Consider the following 13660-nt stretch of genomic DNA (forward strand, 5'->3'; position numbering starts at 1 on the left):
GCTGATCGTGTAAGAGTGAATTTACCTTGCATATAATTAATTATGGGTCTAAATATACACATTGCATAAGAGTGAATTCATGTATAAAGAACCTGCATAAATGGAGGGAAACCTGTATATGTAAGAAGATAAGCCTTGTCTGAAAGGGAACAAATTTGGAACACCAGGAGGGCACTTAGACCATCTTAAACTGATTGAACATACATTTTCTCATTTTTGATAATCTTTGCACTGATATTGAGTTGAATGTGTGACTGCTCATGGAGGTATTATTTAAGCTGTCAGTCTAGCCTGTAACCTGTGGATTATACGACTCTTCTTGTTTTCAGACCACACTTCTTATATCTTAATCTTGCTGCTTCTCCTTGCATAAGACTTTTAATACCTGACCTTTTCCAGCTAAAACATTAATCCAAGCTTTTATCAATTCCTGTCTACATTACTACTATTTCCTCTTCTCTGACCTATTTGATTCTCATGTTTCTCCACCCCCACACGTCATTAAAAAAACTTTCACTCCTTGATACAGACTATATTACTTGTGTCTTAGAAGCCCTTTGCTTGCCATTTACCTTCAGGGCCTTTCAGTGGTGCCCCTTGTATCTTATCATGGAGCTCTGTGAATGATACTAACCTTCTCTACCCTTTCATATGCTTAACACTCAACCATCTTCACCTACTTTTTTCCAAGCTGCCCCTTCATACATAGAACATTTTCCCCAAAGTGATTAAAAAAAGCCTCTTTGTTCTCCAAATCCTTGTTCAAGGACTGCTATATCAATGACACCCATAAATAATTAACTACATACTAAAGATAATTTAAGAGGAGAGGCACTTGGCTGCATTTTTAATATACATTGATTTATTTTAAAAATGAAATTAACATGCTTATTTTATGTAGTTTAGGTATTTTGATTCCATCACTTCTCATCCTTCCTATGTTGATTCTCTTTTTAAATTAGGAGTCCTTTGGCATGATGCCATGTATGCATCCATGTTTGGATTGAGGCCTTTGATCATCATTATCAGTTTAGAATGAGAAAAATGATGACAATGATGATGAAGTGTCTACATAACACTCTGGGATAACACAAATTGATCTTGGTTGTCAGAAGATTGACTCCAATCTTGAAATTTGAGTCTAAGCAGGAATGACTATAGGTCTTCAAGTCAGATTCCCATTGCACTTGAAAAAGAAGAGCAAGTACTTTTATAAGTTATTTTAAGTTAACTGCTTTTGAACTGATTATTGCACAATATTAAATAAATCTAATTTATTTCTTGTTTTAAGATAAGAGAGAGAAGAAAGAGCAAAATGGGTGGGTAGGGAGCCTTCGGAAGGAGAAAACAAATACTGATGAGATGTAATGCAAGAACCATTGATGCTTTCTACATTTCTTTCTCTGAATTCTTCCTTTTCAGTTAACTTTGCAGGCTTATTTTCTTCCTTGAACTATACATATAAGGAGCCTTAAATATGAACAGTTAAGGACAACATTGTGCAATATAAATATTTGTAATGGACTCTACTATCACTGATTGCTACTGCTTTGCAAACAACTGATTTATTTAGAGACTAAATTGTGTAATATTTTTTTGGGGGCTTTATTTTTTGATTATTAGTCATACAAGTAGCTTATTGAAAGCTAGACAACAGGCCTTACAATGATTCCCAAACTTTTGCAGCTTAGATGTTCCTGTTCCTCTTGCCTAGAAAGATGAAACACCATGCCCTGCTCCTGTCAAAAAATGTATTCATATCTACATCTTTCAGTGGCCCCACCTAGTTCCTCTCCCCACCCCACACATTGAAAAGTTTGGTGTACCTTTTCATTCCTTTCCTTTCTTGCATGTAACAAAGAGTAATGAGACAGTAAACTTAGCTGACATTTAAAGTATCTCCATTGGGATTTGAGTACTTGTCTGGATCAAAAATGTCACAACAATAACTTAATTAGTTTCAGTGCATGCCTTTGGTTGTTTTTCTGCAATCTTTTGTGGTCTCTCTTGTATTAGATTGAGTATCTTATTTTGATTTCTTTCAAATTGTATGGAAATGACTTAAAATCTTATTTTGATTTCTCGTCAGAATATGTAACTGATTTAAAAAAAATAATGGTTCTGTACAGACATACTCTGAAATAAATTATTGCTGCTACTACTACTACTAGATTGAATGGATGTTGTTATTGTGATGGCATACTGAGTTAGTTTAAATGATTTGCAGTTGTTTCAGGGGTGGGCAAAATCTGGCCTGTGGGCCCGAGCGGGCCAATGGCAGGCTCCATTTCCAAGCAGCCCTTGCCTGTGTTGCTGTAGCCAGTTTCCATGGAGACCCTAGGAGCAGTGGTGCTGTAACAGCACAGGGCCAGGGTTTCCATGGAGACCAGCCCCAGCAGCTCTGGCAGATTGTACAGCTGGATGGGGAGCTTGGGGAGCTGCCTTGGGGCTGGGATCTTGCAGCGGTGATACTGTGGTCTGGAGCTGGGGCAGAGCTGCAATCTGCTGCCCACACACCTCAGGCAGGGGCATTGCAGGCAGCAGATCGTGGCTGTACCCTAGCTCCAGACCATGCTGTCAGCACCACAAAATCCCAGCCCCAACCCTTGATTAGCTCCCTACCCAGCTGCACACCCTGCCAGTGTTCCTGGGACTGGTCTCCATGGACACACCGACTCTGTGCTGTCATGACACCACCACTACTGGGGTCTCCGTGGAAATCAGCTGCAGCAACGTGGGTGGGGGCTGTTGAGAAGATAGTCTGGCTGCCAGCTGGATCTGCTTACCCCTGCTAAAAACTCAGGCAGGTTTCTTTGCATTAGTTACACTTGCTTCATATTGAGAAGGATTTTCCTATGAGCATAATGGTGAGACACTAGTTGATGAGATTTGGAAAGATAGTCCTCTTTTCCAGCACAACAGAGTAGCAAAGAGGACTATCTTGATACAGGTTGTATTACTCGAGTCTTAGAAGCCCTTTGCTTGTCATTTCTTTTCCTATCACATTGTTTCACTTCTTGTCTTCACCTTCAGGGCCTTTCAGTGGTACCCCTTGTAAGGAGGGGGAAAGATGGTCCTCTTTGCTAATCTGTTGTCCTGTTGCCCCTACCCTTCTCCCTCCCCCACACATTTCATAAGTACTAGGAGATTGCATGCTATGGAAGAGGCAACTGCAAATAGTTCATAGTCCCTCTTTTATATGGGTTGCATTTTGCTATTCTGGCCAACTTTTAAATTAATGATGTGATTTTTGGTCCATAAGTATGGAATGCTGAATAGGATCACAGTGGATTGATATGAAAAATAATTACTGAGTAATTTTTCTAAGAGTTTGCAATTAAATCCATTAATCCATTAGTGAGTTAATAGTAATTGAAATCTATCTTGATTACAAAATTATTCTCTTAACTTTTTAAGGACCTTAACTCTGCCCTGAAATGATACCATGAGGGGAGGGGAGAAAAACAGATAAATATTGAGTGGGTCTTTAAACATCATTTTAATTTCAGTGACAATAAAATGTAATTATCATGTTTCATATTAGTACAAGACTGATTAATATAAGACTAGCAGGTCAATTAAATGCCGTTACCTTTTTATTTTGGAATGCTTAGATTTGTTTTAAAATCAAATCTTAATCCTGCATTGTTTTTAGTGCTTGGTTTTGAAAAAAATCAAAAATCAATATAATTATTTTTGTAGTAAGGCTGGAATGTTGTAGCCATGATGGTCCAGAAAATACACCGGAGTTAAGGATTTTTTGTGATATCTTCTACTGAGCCAACTGTAGGGGCTAGGATTTTAAGGCACCGCATACTTTCCTTACTCTGGAGGTAATAGGAGCTACCCCACCATGTTGCCACCAGCCCTCCAATCAGATGCAGTTTACGGTAATACCCAGGACCAATTAAATATGCAGTCTCAACTTTAACTCCATCTCCATGTAGTTGTTTTGTTTGGCTGGTTTGGTATGCCCAGCATCTCAGCTAATATAAATCAGCATAGCTCCTTTGGCTTCAGTGGACTTGATTTACACTAGCAAGGACTCTGTCTCCTTTGTGCAAAATCACTATGCCATAAAAATCCGTTATCAAAATGTTCTAAATTATGACCAGGCCATCTTATGTGATGGCCATTCCTTCTGTAATCCTTTAGCTCTCTGTCTATTTGGTCTGCCTTTAAAAAAAGAAAAAGAAGTGTAACCTCTGTGGAGCAAAGCCTGCACTGTCTCTGATATTTGGAAGCAACCTAAATAAGCAGTGTTTCCTACTGGCTGGAGTACTGGGCTGGGCTCTGGAAATTTAGGTTTTACTCCAGAATGTGCTACTGGGACACCTTTGGTAAATCATTTCACCTTCCTATGCCTCTTGTTTTTTCCCCATCTGTGAAAAAAGGCATAGTGACACCTGCTCTCCTTTGTAAATCACTTTAAGATTTAGTAATGGAAAATGCTAGGTATTATCTTTCATTTATTTATTACCTAGAACATTGCATGAATAGGCACTTCTGTAAAAACAGAGTATTTTCTTTCCAGATTTAACATAGGTCAGGTGTTACACTATCAGGAGAATAGGTGCAATTTTATGAATAGAACGGATGTTTGTTCCATCTGACCTGTGAATCTGATGGGTTTTACAGCTTGACAGTGGACCGAGTCACCTGCTGCCTGGAGGAGATCACTTAAATCGATGATAAATGGCCATTCTGCCCTGCAACAGAGTCAAGTTCAGGTCTCAAGGCTCCATATGTCATTGCTCAAAAAGGCAAAGGTTGGCAGAGCAGCAGGACTGGCACACTTAGCTTCGGGTGATGTGGGGGAGCAAAGTGGCTATAAGCCTGTCCTGGTATTCAGAGAGTGATGACAGGGTCCAAAGAGAGACCTATGCACAAGCATATTTGTCTGTGATTTTGGATCTTGTATGTAGTTTTTGGTCTCAGTTGCAAGAGTTTACAGATGGTATAAAACCGTGTAGATTCATTGTACTCTGTCTAGTTCATTGCTTGCTGTACTGATGTGCAGTGAAAGTTATATGCTCACTGACACCATGCCATTCAGATAACTACAGGGTCACACATTTTCTTGCTCTGCAAGTATTGCATACACAAGGGGCTTGCATTTCTCCATGCTTTTCCACTATCCTCCCTATGGGCTACCCTTCCTTCCCTCTCTATGGATTCCTTGCAAGCCCATCTACTCCCCCATGCCAGCACCTCTGTGTGTACCCCATTCTCCTATTTTCCTACGTCCTTCTCCTCCTTGCCTCCCATTGTTTCCATATTCCCCACCTGTGTGGCTCCTGAAAGCAGTGAATGGCTGCACACACTGTTCGTGGGGCCACAGCCCCGCCACAGGGGCCAAAGTCCCCCTTCAGGGTCCAGAGCCGCCATGCAGAGGCTACAGTCTCCCCACAGGGCCCACACCTCACCCACAGCAGCAGCAGCAGCCATCGGGGTGCTCGGGGCCTCCTGGCACAGCTCCCTACAGTGTGGCATGGGGCAGCATGGCTCAGCCCTCACCACCTAGCACCCAGTACTGTCTGTGCCATATTGTGTGGGTCCTGCCCAGCTCAGCTTGGCGCTAGTTGCCTTTGGGCAGTCCCAGGCCACTCAAACTGTCACCCGGGGCCCCATGCCACTCGTGGGGACCGTGTGTCACACCAGCCTGGGTCCTGCATGCATGGGTGGGCATGGAAAGCATGATGACACAAAGATGTGGGGAGAAGTCTGCACATTGGAGGGGAGGGACAGAATCCAATTAGATCTAGACAGGTTACAGAAGTGGGTGGATGAGAATAGAATGGAATTCAATGCAGAAAAGTACAAGGTGCTGCATCTAGGGAGAAGGAATCTGCAACATACATAGAGGACCCTTCTCAACAACACAGTGGCTGAAAGGGATCTTGGAGTCATTTCTGACTCCAGGATGGACTTGAGCCACCAATGCAAAGACGCATTCAGTAAGGCTACCTGCACCTTCTAGTGCATCTACAGATGTATCACAAGCAGGTCCAGGGCGGTGATCCTTCCCCTCTATGTGGTGCTGGTCAGGCTGCAGGTGGAGTACTGTGTCCAGTTCTGGGCGCTCACCAGGGGGGACCAGTGGAAAATAGGTGAGGCTCGGTTCCCCTGGGCACCACCTGGGATAACAAGGAATAACGGCCACAAATTGATTGAGACCAGGTTCAGGCTTGATGTCAGGAGGTATTATTTTACGGTTAGGACTGCCAGGCTCTGGAATGGGCTCCCAAAGGAGGTGGTGCTCTCCCCTACCTTGGGGGCCTTCAAGAGGAGGTTGAATAGATATCTGGCTGAGGTATTATGATCCCAGCACTCGTTCACACCCAGGGCAGGGGGTCAGACTTGATGATCTGTTTAGGTCCCTTCTGACCCTAGAAACTATGAAACTGTAGCAGGATGGCGCCCTAGGATCGCCGTGCACTCCCCTAGGGACCACCTTCTGTACCATGCCAAGCATTCTCTAAGCACCCTCAGAATCTCGCCCGCCATGTCTTTGGTCTTGTGTATTTATAGTAGGGAGGCTGCCCTTCGTTCCCTTGGCTATGGTTTTCCTGCTATGTGCTGGGCCTGCCTCGGTCTCCCTGGCATCCTGCCTTGCTCCGTGCCCTGTTGATGCTCTGTCCCTTCCCAGTCTTGTCCCTCTCAGGCTCTCTGGAGCCCCGCCTCATTCTGTACCTCATGGTGCTCAATGGCAGTCGCTGCCTCTCTGTCTCTGGGACTTCTTGCTACCCACCCTCTGGGGCTTCTCGCTGCCCTCTCTCTGGGGCCTCTCGCTCACCCCGTGCCCCACTGGCGCTCAGGTTCTCCAAGACCTTCTTTGTTCTGCCTTCCAGGGTCCTCGGGGTCAGCCCTCTCCCAATACTGCGCCTTTGCCTTGGCGCTCGGGGATGACATCTCCCCCTCTGTTGTGTCCTTTCGGATGCTTTGGGTCAACGCCCTCCCTCCACTGTCCTTCCTGGCAGTCTGGGAGGCCACTCACTCTGCTGCACTCTTTTTGGCTTCACAGTCGCTGCTTCTCTCTCTGGGCCTTCTCAGCAGTGCTGCCCCTGTCTCTGGGGCTGGGGTTCACTGTAATGTGGTTGCCCTATGAGACCTCCTCCATCCCCTTATAGCCTTGCCCGAAACTCTGGTGTAACAACAACCAAAACACAAGCCCCGGGCTATAAACAAATCTATGCCTTATGGCTAAAACATCCTCCAAACCACACCACAGGTGTTTCATCTCTCACCCATGTCACTAGCTGCTTGCACATCCAAGCCTTTTCCTTCTCACTTATTCAGACCTGAGCTCCTTCCTCCTTGGCCGTCAGCTGCCTTTCCTCCTGGCCTTTGGCCTACAATTTATATAGGAGCCAGGCCCTGCCCCTTTCAGTCAGCTGACTGGACAGGTGGGTGTCCTTAGCTCCTTCCGGTTGCCCCTAGCAACTGGCACCTGAGCTGCTACTCTGGCTCTTCAAGTAGCAGGCACCTTGGTGCCCTGCTACACAAACAATGGAACTGGCCTGGGTGGGGTCCATGCACACAGGACCTGGCCTGGCGCAACAGGCAGTCCGGGCCCTGCAGGGAGGCTTTGGCCCCTGTGGGGAGGCTGTGGCCCATTTGGGGGGAGCTGTGGCCCCTGTGGGGGGGGGACAGTTGGTGAGCTGTGCAAGGAGGCTGTGTCCTGCAGGGGGCAGGGAACCTACCCTTCCTGAGCAGTCCCCCCACAATCCCCTGACAAACCCTACATCCCCAAGCCACCCCAAAAAACCCCTCACAGACATACCTGGCCCTGTGGATCGGGAGTGAGGGGACTGGGACTGGGGTAAGGCTGTGGGTTGAGAGTGAGGAGCAAGGCCAGGGGCAGGGCATTGACATATCAGTGCTGCTCAGCACTGTTCATCTTGGTGAGTGAATGGGGTAGGGGCAGTTCTGATTTTTCTATGACAAAAAAGTTAAAAGTTAATGCCAAAGTGTACAGATATTTAGAATTTATTTTATTATGATGGTAGAGGTACTGGTAGGCTTCCAAATTGCTTTAAATTTGTAAATATATCAATAAAACATTGCCCAGTTGATCTCTCTCTCTATATAGTGGCATTTCATATTAATAGCAAAAGAACACTATTTTGGGTATTTAATAAGATAATTTTGGTTTCTTATCAGAGAATCTGCAATTTTAAAACAGGGAACACCAGGACCCCTGCTGGTGAGACAAGTAACAAGACCCAGGCAGAGGAGCCTGTCCAGGGCCAGCACTGGGGACGAGGCCTGTGCGACTAAGGAAGTATTCAATGTGGATTCAGAAGACAGTGATTCAGTTTGGTGATTGGAATCACTGTCCCCATTCAGTTAGGTGGAATCAGAACCAGAGATTCAGTACTAATTCAGAGATTCAGATCAGCTTTGCCTGCCTCTGCCCTAGCAGAGGGAGCCTCAGGAGAAGTTCCCATGGCTGCCTTGTCTGGCCCCATCCCTCACCTGGTGCACAGTGCCTTGCTGAGCCATGCTGTGCCTATGCCATGGAGCAGCTGCCATGCGGGTACCAGGTGGGGGGAGGTGATCCCCGCTGCCCCCCACTGCCCTGTGCTGCATGGGGGAACTCTGCCATGAGCCCTTAGAGGTTGTGATCCTCACTGCCAGAGCCAGCGGGGCTTTTTTTTTTTAAGTGCCAGGAGGCTGGGGGCAGGCAGTGAATGGAGCCGAGCAGGGTAGCCATGGCGGCTTCTCCTGAGGCTCTCCCAACCTGTCGAGAGGCAGGTGCAGCTGGAGCTATGGGAGAACCTGCAGCTGTCCAGCTGTGCAGCTGTCCAGCTCTCCCCGGCCCATCTAAATCTGATTCTTTTCTGAATCGATTTGGAAGCTTCAGATTTGATTTGAACCTTTTAATGGGTCTTCCATTTGATTTGGATTCGGAGATTTGGCTGCCAAATTGGGCCGAATCTCCTCCAAATTGAATTGGCAACCGAAGCTTTGCACAGCCCTACTGGGGACCCAGCTAAAGGGCAGATGAAGTGGCTGACCTGTTGGCCATTTGGAGCAAAGAGGATACATTTGGACAGTTCAAAATGGGGCACATCTTCTGGGCAACAGCTACCCAGATGGCAGAGCAGGGGCACCCCATCCAGGTGTGGCTGGCATGCAGCCATGGGGCTGGAGGTCCAAGGGGTCGGATGCTGTTGCAGGTGGCAGCAGGTCACAGACAGGCAGCAGCCCCCTCTACCAGACTTCTGCAGTGGGTAGATGGGCCAGGGGCTGTGGTGGGCCAGTATGGGGTGCTCCTGCGTTGAACCACCCATCTCACTGCACCCGACCACCTTCCAGGCTCCAAGTGCCTCCCTGGGGATGCCTCACATCTGGCCAACCCCCTTCCTGGAGCACACCCACTAGTCTGGGAGTAACATCGCCACCACACAGGGTCTGGACTGTTCATAGTCCTGCACCCCTTGGGAAACATAGGCCTACTAGTCCTTGAGAGTGCTTAACTCACTGCAAGAACTTGGGGTGTTTCCCTTAGTTTGAAGCATAAATAGTGGTGTCCCTGAGTCAACTGAACCAAGGGGACTCCAAGGCATAATCTAGGCCCTCTCCCAATAAGTGTCTTATGCTAGGTACAAAGGAGAAATTTATTAGTTACAAGGAGTAGGTTTGGAACAGGGTACAGGGTAGAGCAATATCAGAGAAATCCCATAGAGCAAATAGGGTGGCTGGGTAGCCTTTGATCACGCATCTGAGTTGCTGCAAGCTATATATCTAGTTAGTTCTCAGGTAGCTTACTCACAAGTATCACCCAGAGGCAGGTGGAGATTCCCTCTGGAGGCAGGCAGTTCACTGATCATGAGTTTTGAGAGAGAGAGCAAGTTTCAGATGGTCCAGCTCTTCTCTCTCTCTGAGTCTTCCTCATGGCTGCTGCCCCTCCTCCTGGACAGTCCTTAACTTATGACCTCATTTACTTGGTCCAGTGGAGGCCAGCAACTGTTGGCTGCCAGCCACCCAATTTGAAATGCAACACTGGTTGCTGGATAGACTGGCATTGCTCAGAACAGTAGGGAGCCCAAGCCCCTCACCCAGGTATGTGATGCCAGTCATGTAGGCAGAGGGAGCAGGAATGTATCCAGCTCAGGTTACAACTTAGGGCCACATGAAGAGATGGGGCAGAGGAGTGACCATGGTAACCAAATTGTCAGGTAGCGCTGTTTTGGAGACAGACAGGGAGGGTATTCTGCCACAGGGACCACTCCAGGTCAGGGCTGCTTCAGCGGTCCAGCTGGCACAATGGGTAGTGTCCGCAGAGATACCAACTGGCTGGGCCTCAGAAGCTCCTGAGGGCAAGTAGCCCTGAGCTGCTGGCCAGGGCAGTTTTTTATATTGCTGGGGCCAGCACCTGTGGCTGTAGATTGGAGAGGAGCTGGGCAGGAGTATTTTGCCTCAAGTGATGCACCTTGCCCCACGCTGAAGTGCATGTCCGGGCATGTGTGCTGAGGCAAAAATCTCCGGGTCAAATTTGTGTTGCTCCTATTTGAGCTGCTGCAAGCACACATGCCTGCATGTGTGGATGAGCCTTAAGGTGCCACCCTGCCTTCCACCTTATAGTGATAGATTTAATAAATTCTATTTCATTTATCCAAGATAAGGTTAAAGATGACTTAATCATGGTCTACAAGTCCCTACTTGGTAGAAGGATTTATGATTCTTGACAGCTGGATAGTCTAGCTGAATATGGATAGTCTAGCTCAGCAGTTCCCAAACTCTGCCAGATTGTGCACCACGAATTTAAAATGATACAACTTTAAGTGCCAACAGCAATTTTTTCAGTTCAACCTTAAGTACCACCAGCACATTTTTGTCATATAAAGTAATTATAATAAATCTGTTAATGGATACCACTGACAGGTTCTCTGCCCATCACTGGTGGTAACCATACTATAGATTGGGAACTGCTGGTCTAGCTGAAAAAGTCATAGCAAGAGCCAGTGGAAATAACACGCAGATTTTCAATAAGAAAAGCAAGATATAACTGAAATACTTTGTGGCGGAGTCTCTATCACATGCAACTTTCTGCAAGATATTATGTAGTTTAAAGTGAAGGTATGGGATGGATACAAATTGAAATGTTTGAATCTGTGATCTGAATTGTACCAGAGGTCTGATTGGATGATTGTAATAGTCCTTCTAGCCTTAAAAACTTCAGGTACATGAACTATTTCTCTCTTTGTTTGGGAATTAGCCCAGCCTCCTGAGTCTTCCTTTGTAATTGAAATTGCTGAAATGTGGTATCATATTTGAATTGTCTCCAAGTCAGCAGGCTCATTTTTGGGGTATAGTGATCATGATTACATACAGTATTTGAGTAATGAGATTGGAAGGCCTGAAATTCAGTTCTGCTGAAATTGAACTGCAAAGTGAGATATTATAACTACATCAATCAAAGAAGATCTGAAAGGTATTTCTGCTGAAAATAAAATACCAGTGTAGGAGAAAAATATTTAGTAACTGTGGCCTATTTTAGACCTTGAAAGCAGAGAGTGAAAATACACAAACATTTCCCCTGGATCTCACTCACACATGCACACACAGCATACAAAGAAATACAAGGTAATACGTTTCAGTATGTAAAGGAATAATGTGATTATGTGTTGATGTGAGAAATATTAAGAGGTATTAGTAATACTTTTAGTAGTAATCATAATTCCTAGCTCTTACATAGAACTTTTTATTATTTGTATTTTTCAAAACTCTTTATAAAGGAGCTTAGCTTCATCACCCTAGTTTTCGATATTACAGTTAATACCATAATTAATAAACTAATACTAATAATCAGCGTTATATTATTAGTGACCCCACAAAGCACATAGACTCAGATTTTGCCTTCACTTAAAGCTAGGTAACTGTGGACTACAGAGGACTGCATAGATATAACTGACCACAGAATGTATATTGACATTTCTGTGCTTCAGCTGTGGTAATAATGGTGTGCTTTATAGGAGGTAATGATGTATGTGAGTGACTAATACCAGTCTCATTCCAAAAGCACTTTTTCACCTGTTTGGCACTTACATGATACTTGTTTTCCTGTTTCTTTCAAATCAACCTAAATATATTATTAATCACTTACTTTTTATCTTTATCATTATTAACAAAATAGCTAATTAGCTGAAGAAAGATGTTGTTATTATTATTATTATATGTTTGGATAATATTGGATGAAATGTCATATTTCAGATTGTTATTTCTGCATAACTTTGATCAGGGAAAAAATAATTACTCCTTTTTCTGCATTGTTTCCCATAGGGTGCAGCTTTAATACGAATGTTGGCTAATTTTATGGGTCACTCGGTGTTTCAGATGGGCTTACAAGTAAGTAGAAAGATATTTGTTTTTTTCACATGCATCTGTTCCAGATTTCTTCCTTTTTTTAATTTGCATGTATTTCTGCCAGTGTTACTCTTTTTAAATATCTCAAATGTTGAGGCAGCAGATCTCAAATGTTAAGACAACAGCATGTCCCTGAAGCTGAATTTAATAGAAAATGCTAAGTTGTATAACACAAATACCATCATTCCAGTAAATGAAAGCTGCATGTACAATTCTTAGTGTGTCAAATGATTGCACTTTAACTGCCACACAGTTTTACTTCCATTTAGTGTACATCACCAAATAGAAGTAATTTTCAGATGTTCAAAACTGTGCAAGGCCTTCATTGAAAGAACTTGCCAAGAAAAAAGTAACTTTGCTTCCATTACATTTAAATTTGGATATAAAAATAAAAATGAATGATATTAATCCCACTAGACCATGTGCAGCTGTCAGGCTAATTATATTTTTTTCAAATAAATGTTTTCTTTTCTTTTCCCTCACCCCCCACAACATATCAAAACCCTTGAGCTTTATTTTTACCTTTGGTGAACATGGAGTGCTCTTTGCTTAATGTTGTTCTGAAAACTCATTTTGTCTTTCTAAAAGATATTTTAAAAAAGTAATATTTCTGTGTAAAGAGAGAAGTTCACAGTGCTGACTGTCAAGGATGGAGTCTCTTAAACAATAATGCAGGGCAAATGAATGTTTTGTAAACTACTTTAAAACAGCCCAAAATAGAAAGAAAAAAACCCCAAACCAACAATGCAATCCCTTTATTCTATTGAAATCTGAGTAAATCATGTTACAGGCAGCTGTGATTGATGAATTATGTATGATTCAGTCTGCTACTTAGAAGTGTCCTTTAAAGTAAATTGATGTTCACCTGAAATACAATTATGCTAAGATGGAAAGAGCAATCAATCTTATCTGTTCTTAGTAAGCTTTTCATTTTGAAATTTAAATAAACTACATCTGGGATCAGGTCATATTTTAACACAGTAATTTTACCTCCAAGCAAAATGGATTTAAAGATAAAATATAAAACAAAAATTATATAAATACTCTGGTTATGTCATATAAAGGTGTATTTAATGTTATAGGCAGCGAAAGGAATCCCTAGAGGAATTGTAGCTTTTCTGGAAAGTTGTAGGACTTGGTGCAATCAAGGTTGGAAGATTACTGGTCCACTGGAGCCTATAAGCTTCTTTCCTTAGGTGTAATATCAAACCAGGTCATTTGGGCTTATCTTCTAACACAGATAATTGTTCTTCACCTGGAACATTTCCCTGAACAAACCAACATGTAT

General features: G+C 43.9%; 1 protein-coding gene across 1 annotated transcript in view; it reads left to right on the forward strand.

Annotated features, from left to right (window-relative positions):
• TRHDE (thyrotropin releasing hormone degrading enzyme) overlaps positions 1–13660 on the forward strand; it is a 321603-nt gene that overhangs the window by 176523 nt on the left and 131420 nt on the right. Inside the window, 1 exon segment of the mRNA XM_090042544.1 lies at positions 12289–12354. Coding sequence (XP_089898670.1) covers positions 12289–12354 — 66 coding nt within the window.

The sequence above is a fragment of the Crocodylus siamensis genome, chromosome 4 (genome assembly GCF_052110815.1).
Source record: "Crocodylus siamensis isolate JL-2025a chromosome 4, ASM5211081v1, whole genome shotgun sequence".
Lineage (NCBI taxonomy): Eukaryota > Metazoa > Chordata > Crocodylia > Crocodylidae > Crocodylus > Crocodylus siamensis.